This window comes from Carassius auratus, chromosome 10 (genome assembly GCF_003368295.1).
Source record: "Carassius auratus strain Wakin chromosome 10, ASM336829v1, whole genome shotgun sequence".
NCBI classification, from domain to species: Eukaryota; Metazoa; Chordata; class Actinopteri; order Cypriniformes; family Cyprinidae; genus Carassius; species Carassius auratus.
In genome coordinates, this window is record NC_039252.1 from 7894317 (window position 1) to 7911812 (window position 17496).

Here is a 17496-nt window from a genome sequence, read left to right on the forward strand (position 1 = left end):
TTCTGCTCATCAAGCCTGCATTTATTTGATCAAAAATACAGAAAAAACAGTAATATTGTGAAATATTATTACAACTTAAAAATAATAGTTTTCTATTTGAATATACTTTAAAAAAAAAATATTTATTCCTGTGATGCAAAGCTGAATTTTCCGCATCATTACTCCATTCTTCAGTGTCACATGATCCATCCAGTCTATCACATGATCACTTAGAAATCATTCTAATATTCTGATTTATTATGAGTGTTGGAAACAGTTCTGCTGTCTAATATATTTGATGAATAAAAGGTTAAAAATAAACATAAAAAATGCTAATAATATATATTCTAATAATATATTTTCTTTACTATGACTTTTTATCAATTTAACACATCCTTGCGTTATTTATACTGTAAATATAATTTACATTAATATAAAACTTTTTTTTTGTTTGTTTTTTACAATGCAACTTTTTTTATTTAATATATTATATTATCTTCGAACATAGATTGTTCAGCTGTCATGTTTGGTAAATGAAGTCACTTATGTAAAAGTTCATTGATGTGGTGTACTGTGTGTTGTTGACATTCTCAAAAGCTGGAGGCATGAAATGTCCCTTTTCCATTCGAACATCTGGAACATTCTTGCACACTAATTGTTTTGCTGGTTGCTAGGTGTGGTTTGAGTTAGATAATAGACCCGAGGAGTGCCTTGATATAATACATTGTTATTAGATCAGTTCAGGCATGAAAAAGCCTCAGGCACGTATACTAACTTTTACCCAGTGCCTGTTATTGCTATAATGTTGTTCAGTAACACTTGACAGAGTGACACAGTTCATGCAGCGGGAGACACATAAATCAAGTTCAATGGAAAGCAGTTTCTTTTTAATAGTAGACTACAAAATAAATACATAATCATACAATACATATATACAAAGAATTAATTTACACCACTTTTACAAGTCAGTTTAGCTCTTCAGATACAAAAAAGGCAGGTGAGAGGGAAAGTGAGCCAGGTTCCCTTAAAACTTATATTTTAGCTGTAGAAGGAATGTATAATGTGCAAAGTAAATGCAATTCAAATACATTTAAATGTACATATCAAAGTAAACATTCACATTTGTGCAAACCAGCAAGCGTTGTGTCCATTCAAGCGTAATGTATAACATAGTGCATACAATCGCTCCATTTATGCACGTTGTTTAATTCGCAATTAAATCCCGTCCCGTTTTAACATAACGGAGAAACATTTGCCATTCTTCCCCAGGTCCTGTTTAACAGATGGTCTGTGTAGGGCAGGCCTTTGCAAGGCAGGTGTCTCATCCTATGTAGTTCCTGACCTCTGACCCCGGGCCATGCAGAATAACGCTGAGGACTTGGTATAACGAAGTTTCGTCTGCTTGTCGTCACCAGCCGAGGTTCCGGCACCCTGTTTTCCATAACAATGTGGTAGTTTTTACCTTTGTTGTTGTCCACGAGCTGCAGCTTGCTATTGCCGGGCTGGAACACCACTAGAAACTCCAGACGCTCCTTCGGGTCCAGATCGGACGGTAGCGACACATTAAAAGAATACAAGTCAGTCTCCAAACCTGCATTTGGTTGCCTTACATAAGTGCATGCAATGTCTTTATGACTTCGCCATGAGTCAAAAGTTATGCGAATGAACACATTCTTGTCGAATTTAATGTTGCAGACCCGTACTGTCCCGCTCAACTCCCTTTCGCTCAGGCTACAGCTCTCCATCTGCACTAAGGTTTCCTTCAAGCTTGCACGGTCTGCAACAGGCTGTGGAAAACCAAGCTTAAGTCGCAGTCTCACGCTCTGCATGGGCGTTCTAGGCTTCACATGCTCCTCAGGTTGGGGGGCGTCTTCCGTTTCCGTCTCCGAAGGGTCAGTGTTGAAGATGCGCACGGATGTGAGAGCGAGACCTTTATCATCGGCGAACACGACTCGCTTCTTCTTGCGTGATGTGCTGCTGCCAGGAGAGTATGAGGACAGGGAGCTGGCAGAGCTGGCAGAGCTGGATGAAGATAGTGAAGATGTAGGGGAAGGGGGTAAAAGGCTGGCTCGTTGAAGCTCTGGTGAGGACACGCTGGGTGGAGAAGCCCTGAGAGCAGACATGCCAAGGAGCTGAGACACCGGTGGGCTAATCTGTGCATGCATGGCCAGATCCACCGGCATCACACGATCAGGGAAAGTGTAGATGCTGTATCCAAAGCTTCTGTGAAAACACATGGAGGAAAAGCTATATTAGACAATTTGGAAAATATAGAGACATGCAACTGGGTCCTAAAGAGAGATCACACTTAAAAAAAAAAATCTAATTTAGTCACATCTAATTATTTTACATTTATAATAAAAATGTCATTATTAAATTATTAAATTTCAGTTATAAAATGCAAAATAAAGCATTTTTATTTGTGGTCTCAGACAATGTGGACTAGTGCGAAACGTTTTTTTAATGAGTTATCCCAAAATACATTTGAACTCATACTGTAATTTTAATAAAACTAAACTTTCTGTAATAATATCACATGCATTATTTTGCAGAAAACTACTGAACTTACTTTGTGTTGCTCATTTTTGGTTAACGGATGAATGTCAGATGAAGATGGCTGCAGATGGTGAAATGTCTGTTGAAAAAAAGAGAAACGTTTCAATAAATGAGGTGGAAAGATATTATACCTGTGACTGAATATATTTACTGAAATGGTCTTCAGTGTTAAAATGCAGAATTAGGCTATTTAAACACCTTCACTCACCTCTGACAACGAAAGATGAGCTGAAATTGATTTTCCTTAAACTTTAAATGCAGAAGTGGAATCAATGACAAAGAAATGCACGACAGAAGTAGTTATGAGAAGTAAACATCATCGTTTGCCATCCATCAACCCTTCACTTGTTGCCTCACTCAAACTCAAGCGTGTGTGCTGGCGTGTGTGCTGTGTCTCAGGCTTTTTAAAGGCGCACTTTAAAGGGCGGGGCTTACTCCTGACCTCACAATCCCATAAATTCTTCCATTAGTTCTGAATAATGGCTTCCCATTGAATGAGTAACGAGGGAATAAGCAACAAAACAAAACAAAACAAAACAGAGCAGTTAGCCATGATACTTTTGCTAGTTTATCTAGTGTGACTGGCTACTTAAAAAAATCAACAGTGAATATGAATCACTGGAGAATTCTCTCAGTTTTTGTGAAAACCATGATCATCTGGAAATGTGAGTTTCATAAAATTATAAGATGTATTTCCTGAATGCATAGTAAGTTGCTAAAATCTCTCTCTCTCTCTATATATAACAGAAGACAATTATTAAAATAATATATTAATGTAAATATAATTTCATATTTCAACCATTATTGTGGCATCTGTAAATTGGGATTTTTTTTTTTTTTTTATCAGTGAAACAGAAATAACTCAACTTTGTTTGTCATTATGCAAATAGCAAAGAAAAGCATACAGGTGTGCACATCCAAAAGACCATTTAATAATAATAATAATAATAAATAACACAACTGTGTCAATTTCAATTTGTGTACAACTTAATGTAATTTGCAGTCAGTCAAAAAAAAAAAAGTTTTTAAAATGATTTATTTTTTTAGATCATAAATTCTGATAAAAATCAACCCCCTGACAAAAAGGAGGCCTAGTTAAAGAAACACCCACAGGTGACTCTTCCATATATGTACATAGTATGTGAAAGAATTCTTTAGCTATATTTAAAACAAAGACTGCTCAGATACACAATAGGCCTGCAGGTTTACATACAATGCATGATTGCACAACATTACATAATTTGTATTAGCACAAACGAATCTATTAATATAAAATAGATTCTTCCCATTTTGATTAGATGATTAGATTCTCATTATATGAGCTACGTACATTTGAGGTCACTGTAAAATTCAGTTAGGCCTACTTGTGTTTTATAATATCAGCGTTGCTGTCCCTTTTAGAAAACAGTAAGCCACTAAAGGTCCCAATAATGTTATAATTTTTTTGAGAAATACTAAATTCACTGTAGATCACAAGCTTGATAAGACCTATTACATATTTGGATATTTGGCCTAGTTGAGGTCATAAACTGGCAGGACTATTTGTGTCATGAAAATACCTGCAGCGGAGACACTAAATCTCCAAAAGCTTTGGAAAAAACCTCACCCTAATAGACTATGAATGTCGTCTGATGATCTAAACATTAATTACTCTCAAATGTTTCCAGTGCAGTTAGTGGAAAATGGTTGTTAAGTTTTGATTATATAATAATTGCTATCGAGACTCATGCACAAGTGCAATGAAAACAGTTTATTACTAATGAATACTGTAATAAATATAGGTAGCAAATCTTATGTTTGGACTTTTGAAAAGCTCACAGAGCCTTTCTTAATTTGCATTTCATTTTACATTTTAAACGTGAATTAACAGAAAACAAATCAAACAACTGGGATAGCTTGACTAAATTGTTACTGCAGCAGAGACTGAGAAAAGCTCCACAGAAACACGATTAATGTTGGTGCCACTTCATAATGTAAATATTATTAAGGCATTTGTTAACTGGGTGAAATCATCTTGTGACACTGAATAAGTTAAATCAAACAGGAATATGACATATTTCTTCAGTTGCATTGGGTGTGCTTGATATACTGCAGTGCATATAGAGAGACAGACTGTATAATATGTGTTGGGGCTAGTACAGAACAATTTCCCCCCCCACACAGTTTAATAATGATTTTTCTTGCATTAGGCTGCAAACCCCTTTTGTGGCTGTAGTCGTTTCTTTTGAGTAAAGGTTCTAAAAGGCTTTCTTATGTGAAACTTCTCCTGTAAAAATAAGAAAACATCTAAGATCCAAAACTGTTGAAGAAACTATTAGCATAAAATGCAAAATTGCATACCACTGATAATAAATTAAAATATCTGAAAGCAGTTTTTCACACACTCACAATGAAACTGTCTGGCATAACTTGTCTTGAGTCAAGCCTTCACAACAAAACAAAACCTTGACTTCGGTAGGGGTGTGTACAGTACATACTTGTTTCATGTCATCACAGTAAGGTGAAGCTGGAGTTTAGCTGTGTCTTGCATACAGTTGTGCAACCAAGAGCTCCATGTTCACTTCCAACAAGTTTCAGTCACTCCTTCTGATTTCTGTCCTAATGATCTCATTAGCTTCACATTTTACACACAAAAGAATGAACATTTTTAATGCTTTTGGAATGCAGATCACTTTCGATTGCCAATTTATATTATGTTGCAATAAGAAGTGGATACTCCTTGGTTTGACATTTTGAACTCAATTAAATTGATATATTGCTACAGTAAGTGTGGTTTAAAAAAACTGTAAACCCCCAATTTTATTTAGCTAAAAATGTACTCATCCTCATGCTATGATGTAGATGAGTTTTTTAAGATTTGGGGAAATTTTCCATTGCATGACCTGCTTACGAGTGGATCCTCTGCAGTGAATGGGTGCCGTCAGAATTAGAGTCCAAACAGCTGATAAAAACAACACAATAATCCACAAGTAATCCTTGCCACTCAAGTTGGTTAACAACTTACGAAGTGAAATCCTTCATATTTATAAGAAACCAATCCATCATTAAGATGTTTTTAACTTCAAACTGTTGCTTCTTGCTAAAATACAAGTCCTTTATTCATAGAATTGCTTGTCTGAATCAGGAGAGAAATATGCAAATATCCAGCAACATTCACAAGCAAAACTATGTTAATTGATGAACTGGAATGGTGTGGATTATTGTGATGTTTTTAACAACTGTTCGGAACTCTCATTCTGATGGCACCCATTCACTGCAGATAATCCACTGGTGAGCAAGTCATGAAATGCTGAATTTCACCAAAAAAAAAAAAAAAGGTTTCACACACACACACACACCAAATCGAAGTGGTAATTGGCTGTGTGCACTTCACTGAATCTATCATCTTATTCTGTAAAACCACTGCATGTGTGCTGATTGAACGAAATCAATAAGGATTGCCTCAGCAAACTCAGGTGATCAATTCTCCTCAACAGGTAGACTGTTATCTGGGAATTCTCATTTATTGGAAAGGCAGCACTGGCAAAGCAAATGTCACCATCTCTGCTCTCCAATTCCGCTACTAATCTGTGCATTGATCTGTGCAGATGCTGGACCTTTGTGCACACTTTGATCAGTTTCTGTCTCCCAGTTAGAATAGAGAAAGAACATGGGAAGGTTAAAGGGTTAGTTCAGCCAAAAATGAAAATTATGTTATTAATAACTCACCCTCATGTTGTTCTAAACCCGTGAGACCTCCGCTCATCTTCGGAACACAGTTTAAGATATTTTAGATTTAGTCCGAGAGCTCTCAGTGCCTCCATTGAAGCTGTGTGTACGGTATACTGTCCATGTCCAGAAAGGTAAGAAAAACATCATCAAAGTAGTCCATGTGACATCAGAGGGTCAGTTCGAATTTTTTGAAGCATCGAAAATACATTTTGGTCAAAAAAAAAAAAAAAAAAAAACTAAGACTTTATTCAGCATTATCTTCTCTTCCGGGTCTGTTGTGAGTGCGACTGACTGCTGTGACTGTTGACGTACGACACTGCTGAAGTTTTATCTTTGTTTTATGGGGCGTACCAGAAAACACATCAGCTGCATCGTATGTCAAAAGTAACAGCAGTCGCACTCACAACAGACCCAGAAGAGAAGACAATGAATCTGGAACAATCTCTGGGAATAAGGGTCAAGGCCGGAAAACCATACTGGATGCCCGTGATCTTCGGGCCCATAGATGGCACTGCATCATATACAGGAATGCTACTGTAATGGAAATCACAACATGAGCTCAGGAATACTTCCAGAAAACATTGTCGGTGAACACAATCAACCGTGCCATTCGCCGTTACCGGCTAAAACTCTGTAGTCAAAAAAGAAGCCATATCTAAACATGATCCAGAAGCGCAGGCGTTTTCTCTGGGCCAAGGCGCATTTAAATTGGACTGTAGAAAAGTAGAAAACTGTTCTGTGGTCAGACAAATACAATTTTTTAATTCTTTTTGGAAAACTGGGAGGTCATGTCACCCGGACTAAAGAGGACAAGGACAACCCAAGTTGTTATCAGCGCTCAGTTCAGAAGCCTTCATCTCTGATGGTATGGGGTTGCATGAGTGCGTGTGGCATGGGCAGCTTACACATCTGGAAAGGCACCATCAATGCTGAAAGATAGATCCAAGTTCTAGAACACAATATACTCCCATCTAGACATCGTCTCTTTCAGGGAAGAACTTGCATTTTCCAAAATGACATACTACATCAATTACAACATCATGACTGCATAGAAGAAGGATCCGGGTCCTGAAATGGCCAGCCTGCAGTCCAGATCTTTCACCCACAGAAAACATTTGGCGCATCATACAGAGGAAGATTTGACAAAGAAGACCTAAGACCGTAGAGCAACCAGAAGCCTGTATTAGACAAGAATGGGACAACATTCCTACTCCTAAACTTGAGCAACTTGTCTCAGTCCCCAGACGTTTGTAGACTGTTATAAAAAGAAAAGGGGATGCCACACAGTGGTAAACATGGCCTTGTCCCTACGTTTTTGACGAGTTGACACCTTGAAATTTAAAATCAACGTATTTTTCCCTTAAAATGATACATTTTCTCAGTTTAAACATTTGATATGTCATTTATGTTGTATTCTGAATAAAATACTGAAATTTGGAACTTCCACATCATTGTATTCTGTTTTTATTCACTATTTGTACAGTGTTCCAACTTTTTGGGAATCGGGTTTGTAAAATGTATTTGAAATACATTTATTTCATGTTAAGTATACTATAAATGCACTTAAATATGTATGTGCTTAATAAAAATACCCTGCAAATGTACTTTTGGTGTACTAAACTGGTATCCTTAAAGTCTGCTAAACTGGAAAAACTAATTTTGACCTTAATGCACTTTTGTGCAGAAGACCAACTAAAGATATACAAATTATGATTGTGCTACAGTGGAACTATTGCAAGTATACTTCAGGTACACTTTAAATATCTTGCAGTTAAAGACTGGTATTATTCAAAGATCATACAACCCTCATCCAAAGTGACATTAAAACTTATTTTAGGCTTAAAATTAAGAAAATGCATTACTTCAAAGTTTAATTATTATTATTATTATTTTGTATCCGTCAGTCTTGAGTGTTATGTCAGTAAATGTGTTAATAGATTTGAACTATACTTAGTATGAATATATTACTTTATCTAGGGACCGTTTGTAGATTTTTAGCAGTTGTCATATGAGTGTGGTGAATATAAAGTATCTCAATTAAATATCTGCAAAGTTTAGGCCAAAAGTTTGACCATACTGGTTGTGTGCCCTAAAAAATGTCAGAAAAGATTGATTGCTGCGAAAACGATTGTCAGGAATGAAACTTCTCTTAATCAGTTTGGGCTCTGCCCCAAAAATAATGAATTTACCAAACTAATCAATGAATCAGAAGTCTTCTAACAGGATTATACATGTTCTTGGGTCATACACGCTACATTTGCACCAAACCGGATCTACAGTATGATTACATGAGATCAAATGTCTCTCTCTCTCTCTCTCTCTCTCTCTCTCTCTCTGGTTTGATTTTTTTTATATTTGTCTAAATGGTGGATAATTATATATTTATATTTTATAACAATTTAAAAACTCTTAAGCCCAAACAGTTCAGCCTTCGAGTTTCAGATGCTACCTGGTGAAATCTCATTGGCTGTTGTCAGGCATTTTTGTTGATTGTTGACCTATTTTAGTATTCAAAGCATAGAAAAAGAAATGACATAGAGCAAGTTTCATGCAAACTGTATGAATATCATTTGAAAAGCAATAGATAAATGTTTGTATTATAGCGACAGCTAGTGTTACATGGACGTAAGTTCACTTTCAATTCTCAATGGGTCAGATTTGGGATCATTTCATTAAGTTTAATGTCTTTGAGTTTCTATTGTGTCTGTTGCTCAGATACTGAAATCCAAATTTAAGGGCATCAAGACCTTCACTGCATGAACCAACAAAATGTGTTCTCAAACAACAAAACGACAACGTGTAACCACATGATGGCAGCAAAGCACCAGATAATGTTTAAGTGTGCATGTTCTCTTTCAATCTGCAGTGAAGTACACGATCACAATTAACTGCCTTTAAAATACATGATCTTAATCAACGCATAAATATGTTTGCTTAAGCTTCTTTTCTGTCTTGTAAAACTGAGGTTCCCACACAAGAGGAAAACTGTGCTACACAATCCATTTTTAGCGAATGGATCAGATGGGTGATTTGACTGATTACAGCACCCTGTGAAAAGTGGATCAAATAAATCTTTGTGGTTCAGCACAGATGTGTTTCACAGAAACATCACAAGCTGAATTCAGATGTTCATGGCTGTGATGTTATAAGCGCTAAGAGATAGAAACTGAAGAGCGAGAAGTTGTTGCCATCTGTCTTGGAAGATACAGCTAGCCGTTTTATTATTTAACACAAAGGCGGTTAGCTAAGATTGTATTTTAGACATTTTTTTTTGCCTGATTAGTGTCAACTGGAAAGTTTATGCTTCCTGGAATCAGATTTCATAATATAGTGGGTTAAAATAAGAAGCCTTTGCAAACATATGCCTGGCATTTTCCCAAGTGAGTCACATCCCTGTGAACTTGACACACTGAAAGTGTCTGACGTCTTAAAAAATGCTTTTTAAAGCAGTTTTTTACCTAATTAATTTGGCATTAAAGATATCATGTAGATTTGAACCTGATGAAATGCTGAAACAAAATCCCCTGCCTCTCTTGGTCACAGCTGTGTTGCATCTAGACTGAATGTTTCCCAAAGATGAGGTGTGCATTTTTGCCGCATTTGTTACACCCTACTCCAATATACTTATATATATATATATTCTGCCATTTTTATTTGAAATGATACATTCACAGCAGCAGCAATATTAGTGTTTGTAGTTTGCTTATTGCTAGTGTACACCAAAAGGTTGATCAGATTAAACTATTTATGTATTTAAAATGTCTTTTTCTTCATCAAAACAGACCAAAAACATTGTTGAGTCATCCTGCTCTTGTGGGCGTGTCCATATATTGTCCAATCAAGTGCAACTCCACAGACCCCTCCCACTAATATCGCCAGCTTAACTAACAATAGCAACTAGCAAAACATGATTCACTGTTGGCTATGTTTTTTTTTAAGTGACTTTCAAAAAGTCCCAACCCAACTTCCTGTTTAAAGAATTATGTAAAGTTAGGAGAGCCAACTACTCTTTTCAGCTATTATTTCAAACAGTTATAATTGTATGGCCTTGTCGAAGGGCCCCTCTGTGAAACACCTCCATTGTTCGCTCTTTGAGTTTGTAAAAAAACATTGCTTTCTGTGCATGAAAAAAGAAATGCCATTTGGAATTTGCCCTTCATTAGCATGTTAGCAGAGCACTCTGGGAAATCACAGCTCATTTTGCGCCCTCACTCTTTATGTAAACCTTGGCAGCTGTTTGATCCTTTCTATTTGAAGGGAAATCTTACATCACTTTGACTGGTCTCCTTTTGTACAACATTAGCAGCACAGGGATGTCAACAAGTGACAGGTCAAAGAAATTAGCAGAGCGTTGTAGTTAATGATCTGACAGATGAGCTGTAGGTTCAGATGCAGCAAGTGTTGATCTATGAACAATTGAACCCTCGAGCAGGGCACTTAACCTCAAGTTGCTCTGAAGGGAACGATCTTTGATATAAGTATATTGTAAGTCGCCTCAACTAATATGATGCTTAGCACACAATTGCTAATTGTGAAGACCACTTCTTTCCAGCCTGATACAACAAAGCATGGTTTTGCTTCATCCTCTGAGGTACATCTTTCATTTTTTGGTTTCAAACAAAACATTTTTCTGAACGGGTAATGAGATGATCTCAAAAATAAATCTCAAAACCAGAGGGACCAGAAATTTCATCTCGAATTTTAAATGATATCAGTGAAATTGCATTCTGTTGGTTATAAACGATGAAGCATTTAATTGCTTGCGAAATGAGAGTGGTGTTTATTAGGAACTGAAATTTCATAGGAACCATTCGGCGGTTGTTTTCCCGTGAGCAAACCTCCACTTACAAATCTTCATTATAAGCATTATTGGACTGATAATATACATAAATTATTTTGCATAAGAACATATGGGCTGCTGATGAAGTGAGAAATGTGCTAATCGGAATTTGGCAGATGTATGTGACTTGGTTTTTGAGCACGCTGAGCAGCTTCTGCTGTGTTTACAATGGATTTTTAGACACTCGATGGACTTGAGGTTAAAACCGGAACCGGATGAAAAGTCAAGAAGGAACAGAAGTTCTTTCCATTTACTTGAGGAAAGTGTGAAAGCTCTTTCTAAAGGCACTTCCCTTGTGTCTGTTGAGTGACTGCCACTGAGTGCTAACTGAGGGTTGTGTTCAAGGGCTGTGAATGAAACCTCAGCCAAGAGTTTCTGACTAAAGGTCCAGGTGAACCTCAGTAGGGGCTGTGAGTCTCTCGCGCTCATACAAAAGCTGAAAAGGCTGAGTGCAGAGGACTACACAGAAGAAATTGGTAGTGACTTGGACTTTTATTCTTGCTGTGAATCATTCTGCCTAAGCGTTTTTGTCTTTCCTGCATGTTGGCATTGAATTCTGCCCTGTTTGTCTGTGCTGGTCATATTCCTTTGAGCACATGCCAATAATTCGTTAACAATAATCTGCTAAAAAGCAAGATTTCTTAAACTATTTCACACTTAAAGTTATATGGATATGAATAAACTGGCATTAAGAGTCTCTCAAGGTCAGCTATTTTCCATCAACCCTATACTCACGTGCAGTAAATTACAATAAAATCAATTACAAGTAAAAAAAAATATACACAGAGATCACGTTTAAATAAGGTTACAATTAATTAAAAAAAAAGCGGCTTCTCTCTGTCCCGACAGAACGGTGTAGTGTTTTTGTACGTCGTTATCGCGTCTACCTGTCTGTAAGCATGCATACAGTTGCGAATTTCTGCTCGATGTTGGCAGAACCGTATTTTTACAGTTAAACTCAGCGCATGCTGAATAGCTGCGGGATCTCGGACTGCTACGGAGGCCTACACCATCACCGACCCCCACTACTGCATCTCGCCCACAGCGGAGGCGCCACAAGCGGTGTCAGAGGAAGCAGAAGAGGGGTAAGCGTGGAGGTATCTGGGCTAGGCTAATGGCTAACCCACACAAGCCATCTATCCCTGTACTACTATTGTACTGGCTAACGTACGCTCTTTGGACAATAAGCTGGACTACATCGGATTACTACATTCAACTCAGAGGACCGTAAGAGATTGTTGTGTTTTTGTGTTCACGGATACATGGCTCAGCAACAGCATTCCAGACAGAGCTATTCAGCTCGACCAGCTGACGTGCTATCAAGCGGACAGAGCTCTCGTCGCGGGAGGAAAAACCCACAGTGGCGGGCTTTGTGATTACATCTATGACGCGTGGTGCCGCGATGCTGTTGTGATCTGCAAACATTGCTCACCCCTGGTGGAGTTTATGATTATTAAGTGCCGGCCATTCTATCTGCCGAGGGAATATACTGTAATACTGCTCGTTTCGGTTTACATTCCCCAGAACAACATCATCAGCAACAGGAACGACGCACTAAATGAACTGTACCAGCACATCAGTGAGCAGCAGACAGCACACCCTGATGCTTTTCTCATCATAGCCGGGGATTTCAACCATGCTGACCTAAAGAGTGTGTTTCCAAAAATACACCAACACATTAACTTTCCAACACGAGGTAGTAACATTTTGGACTTTGTTTACACCACACGGAGAGGAGCTTACAAAGCCCTCCCCCCTCTCCCCCACCTCGGAGCCTCAGACCACATCACTGTCATGCTAATGCCTGCATACAGACCACTCATTAAAGCTGCCAAACAAGTTTACAAACAGATTAAAGTGTGGCCAGAAAGATCATCATAGGTTCTTCAAGACTGCTTCAACACAACTGACTGGGACATGTTTAAGCAGACTGCCATGTACAATAACTCCACTGACCTCCAGGAGTACTTAGAGACTGTCAATGTCTACATCAACAAGTGTATTGATGATGTAACAGTCACAAAAAAAACATCACTGTCCAGGCCAACCAGAAGCTGTGGATGACAGGGGAGGTCTACAGACTCCTGAAGATACGGAACACTGCCTTCAGAGCTGGAGATGAGATGGGCCTGAGGACAGCCAGGGCCAACCTGTCCTGCGACATCAGAGAGGCTAAGAGACAGCACTCTGGGATGATAGCCCATCAATTCAGTGACAGCAGAGACACTCGGAGCCCGTGGCAGGGGATACAGACCATTATGGACTACAAGCCCCCACCACGGACCTGTGACAGCAACATCTCTCTGCTGAACGAGCTGAACACCTTCTTCGCTGGCTTTGAGAAACAAAACAGCACCACTGCACAGAAGACTCCACCTCCTCCCAGGAACCAGGTGATGATGCTGACCTCAGACAGCTTGAGGAGATCCTTCAGCAGGAACTATGCATGCAAAGCTCCGGGTCCTGACAACATCCCTGGGCATGTACTGAAGACTGTGCAGCAGAACTCACTGATGTCTTCACAGACATTTTCAACATCTCACTGAGTCAGGCTGTTGTTCCCACATGTTTCAAAACTACCACCATCATTCCAGTCCTGAAGAAGACATCTCCATCCTGCTTCGATGACTACCGTCCTGTTGCACTTACTCCCATCCTCATGAAGTGCTTTGAATGGCTAGTCATACTTCATCAGTCAGTTAAATAAAATAACTGCTCTGAATAAGCTTCTTTTTTTGCACTAAAAATCTTTTATCTGCACTGTTTGTTCACTTCACCGATTTGCAATCTATCTGCCATGTGCCTTGCGTTGCTTTATTTAACTTTATTTTTAATTTTATTATATATTTTTTACATACACTTATTGTATAGTTGTTTCTTATATTTTATATTTGATCTAGATTTTTAGGATCTACTGCTAGTGTTATCTATATGCACTGGGGGTCTGAGAGCAACACAATTTCGATTATCTGTATGTATGTATGTACTGTACATGTGAAAGAATGGACAAAAAAAGACTTGACTTGACATAAACTAAGATCACACTTAAATTATGTTAAACAATAAATACATTTTTATATAGGATTTTTCTAGTTTTTAATAAACCAAGTATATAAATAGAAACTTGAACATTTTAAATCATATATATAAAAAATTCAAACTTAAATTATATTCAAAACAAATAAATGGACAAACAAACAAACATTTAATGTAATGTTTACTTGGTCTGGTTTTTCAATGGACCAAATAAACATAGATAATTTTTTACTAAACAAACATCAACATTTTAATATTGTGTTCGGTACTTTATTAAGCAAAACATAAATGATCACAATGAACATTTTATGTCATGGACTTAGGCCTATATATAAAAAAGATCACACTTAAATTCTTTTCCAAATATTGTTTAGTTGGTCCACTTTAACAATAAACCATAAGTAAATAACCACTTAAAATAAACAAAATCATAATTTAACAGTATTTAGTTGGATTCTTTAGTTGTTGATTTTTTTTCTTAATTCAATGATTTTAAATAATCGAGAGCCAGGGCTCATTTGGTTGCTTCTACACATTAACTTTCACGTTAACATTCATTCCTCCTTCGCTTCTGACTTCTAGCAGGTGAGGAGACTTTTCTCATGGGCAGACAGACAGCTGCAGAAGTGAGAGAGGATGTATATCACAGGGAGATGCTCAGAATAAGTTATCCACGGCTCTAGGACACAATTCAATTTCAACAATATTTGATAACAGGCTTCAGCAATGACATCCTTTGTGCACTGTCGGTAAGTGCAGTTTAATTTTTTTTTAAAGGGCAGGACATGTAGCCTCAAATCATAAAAAAAAAAAAAAAACATCAATCATTGCCACACACACACACACACACAAAAAAAACCTTTTTTTTTTCTTACGTATTACACATTTCTGATGGGGACTTATATATGGTATAACTGCTCCATGTTATTGCATGGGCCACTTAAACAAACTGCAATACTTCCATTTAATCTGTCATTTAATCATGAAATGCAGATTTAAGATTTCTTAATTGAATCTACACGTTACTATAAAACAATGTATATTCCAGATTGCTACTATATAAGTTTCTACACTCTCAGAAAAAAAAAAAAAAAAAATCACTGGAGCTTTACCCTTTCAAAAGGTACCAAACTGCACCATTTAGGTACTAAAATGTACAATTTCAGGACTAATATATATCTCTGAGGTACTAATATGCACCCTCTGGGGATAAATATGATACAAAGGTACTGCCCCAGTGACAGCTTTTGTACCTTCTGTGTCCCCTTGACAAGTTATTTGTCCCAATGTAAAAGAACAAGAAAAAGAAAAAGAAAATAAACAACAAAAAAGGACTTCAGTAATGGGGGCTAAAATCAAGCAGGTTCAGTCAGGAACAAATTCATGGTGGACATGGACACATAGACATTTCTGCTGCTGTGAATAAGAATTAAATGCTTTGATAGAGACAACACCAGAGTGAAAAACAATATCAATGACTTATTTAGCATGACTTCCCCCCTCTTTTCCATTTTAAGCCAGTGACTTTGAAAGACTGATTTAAATGCACATATTTTAAGTCATCTTTTGGCCCCTTATATGTTTTCTAGGGACCCTTGGATGTGAACCAAAACTTATAGCTACAGTAGAACTGACTTTCTCACACTGGACAAGCCTGACCAGCCATTTATCTGAGAGGGTATTAGATGGTGTCCTAATTATGGCAGGAACGTGACAAATTAATAATAATATAATCTACTTCCTACTATTTACAAAAGTTTGGCAATCAGGTCAGGGGGCAGGAGACAGCTACGCTAAGCTGTTCTTGAGGGCTGAGAGAGGGAACAGGCCCTAAGTGATCTAAATGAGGAACTGCTACAGCACAGCTGTTGCTCCATTAAGAGTCTCCTAAAGGAGCTTCACAAGGGGCTCTTGCAGAAAACCAAAACAGGGAGCATGCCAGAGGACCTGTGCATTTTCCAAAGAAAATGGTTTGCTAGTAAATAAAGAAATTTATCAGTGACAACTGCTTTTGAAGTAAATATTATTCCCTGTCGCGTGTTGCCAAGAGCAAAGTGTGACTTTTATTAGCATAAATATAGCACAGCACACAAATATGTTTGGTAAAACACCCCGTTTTGCTTATTTTATATGATTTTTTATCAACATTTTCCAGAATTGAATGCACTACTTGCATGTTTAGTCCTCAAAATAGAAAAGAAAAAAATTAAAATACAATAAAAATGAATTTCAATAACAAAATACAAATAAGAAATTAAAAACAATATTAAACTCATTAAAAGAAAAGACTATTTTGCTTTTAAGATTTAAAAATATGTATAAATCAACATTTCTGCCATCTGCACAATTGTCCCCTGTTGGCAGCACACAAAAAATTCAAACCAAGCACATTTAAGGCCCCATCCACATAAAGACGCAATTAGCTGTATACACACACACTTTGTATCATATAGGTGTTTCGTCCACACGGATCCAGTGTTTTGGGAGAGTGAAGATGATACGTTTTGAAACCGGGTCCCAGAGTGGATAAATCTGAAAACACCACCCTTATGGTTTTGTGTGGACAGCGAATCTGTATATTTCCTGAAACGATGACATCATCAGCCCATGTCTTGACCCTAGTCTAAAAAGCATCTTAAAGGGCCTTTCATAAATTCCTTTGTTTCACTTACTGTTAGTTATTTTTAAACATGAACATGTGACAACAAATGACAACAAAACTGATCAGACTTTACCAATCAAGGAAAGAAGGATTACAGCTCAGTCTAGAATTGGTTCGTCCCTCAGCTAATTTAAAAAAAGTCCTAAGACTTATATTGAAAATCGGCAACATGTCAAAGTTAACCAGATCTAATCTATGAAGCTAACAGAAGGAGGCATGTTGTCCTTAACATGCCAATCACGACTTTAGCCAGGCAATCAGGCAGCACCTGACAATGCTTCATAGTACATCGATGCACTCCGACAGCAGAAGCGAGCCAAGGTACAGAATAAGAGAAAGAAAGCAAGTTCGACTCGCTGTTATTCCCGTCAGAGAGCTCCTTTGTGAGCACATATCAGCCATTCAAGGCAGAAAGGAAGTCCTGTTACCTTGTGAACCTTTTGAATGACGGACATTTTCCTGTTGAGACGTGTTCTTCTAGGAAGTGCGAATACATGGCAAGGTGTACTAGGCTGTAATGTCTCACCAGTGTTCTTAAACCAAACTGTACATTCTCAATGGTTGTAGATACAGTATATTTGCTATTCCTCGTTTTGTTGCATAGCAGCATAAGCCTATTAGGTGTGGACATTGTGTGTGACAAATGCATTGACTATTCCAATGCTGGAGACAATGAGTCATAGCTATCAGTCACAGGACAAGCATGCCAAGT

At 37.6% G+C, this 17496-nt stretch overlaps 1 protein-coding gene across 1 annotated transcript; it reads right to left on the minus strand.

Annotated features, from left to right (window-relative positions):
• Positions 1 to 839: 839 nt before the first annotated feature.
• Positions 840 to 2926, minus strand: LOC113109707 (protein phosphatase 1 regulatory subunit 3C-B-like). Its single transcript, XM_026273443.1, has 3 exons — positions 2744 to 2926; positions 2549 to 2614; positions 840 to 2202 (listed from the first exon to the last, which is right to left on the minus strand). The coding sequence occupies exons 2-3, from the start codon at positions 2560 to 2562 to the stop codon at positions 1212 to 1214; spliced, it is 1005 nt and encodes a 334-aa protein (XP_026129228.1). The 5' UTR covers positions 2563 to 2614; positions 2744 to 2926; the 3' UTR covers positions 840 to 1211.
• Between the last annotated feature and the right edge of the window lie 14570 nt (positions 2927 to 17496).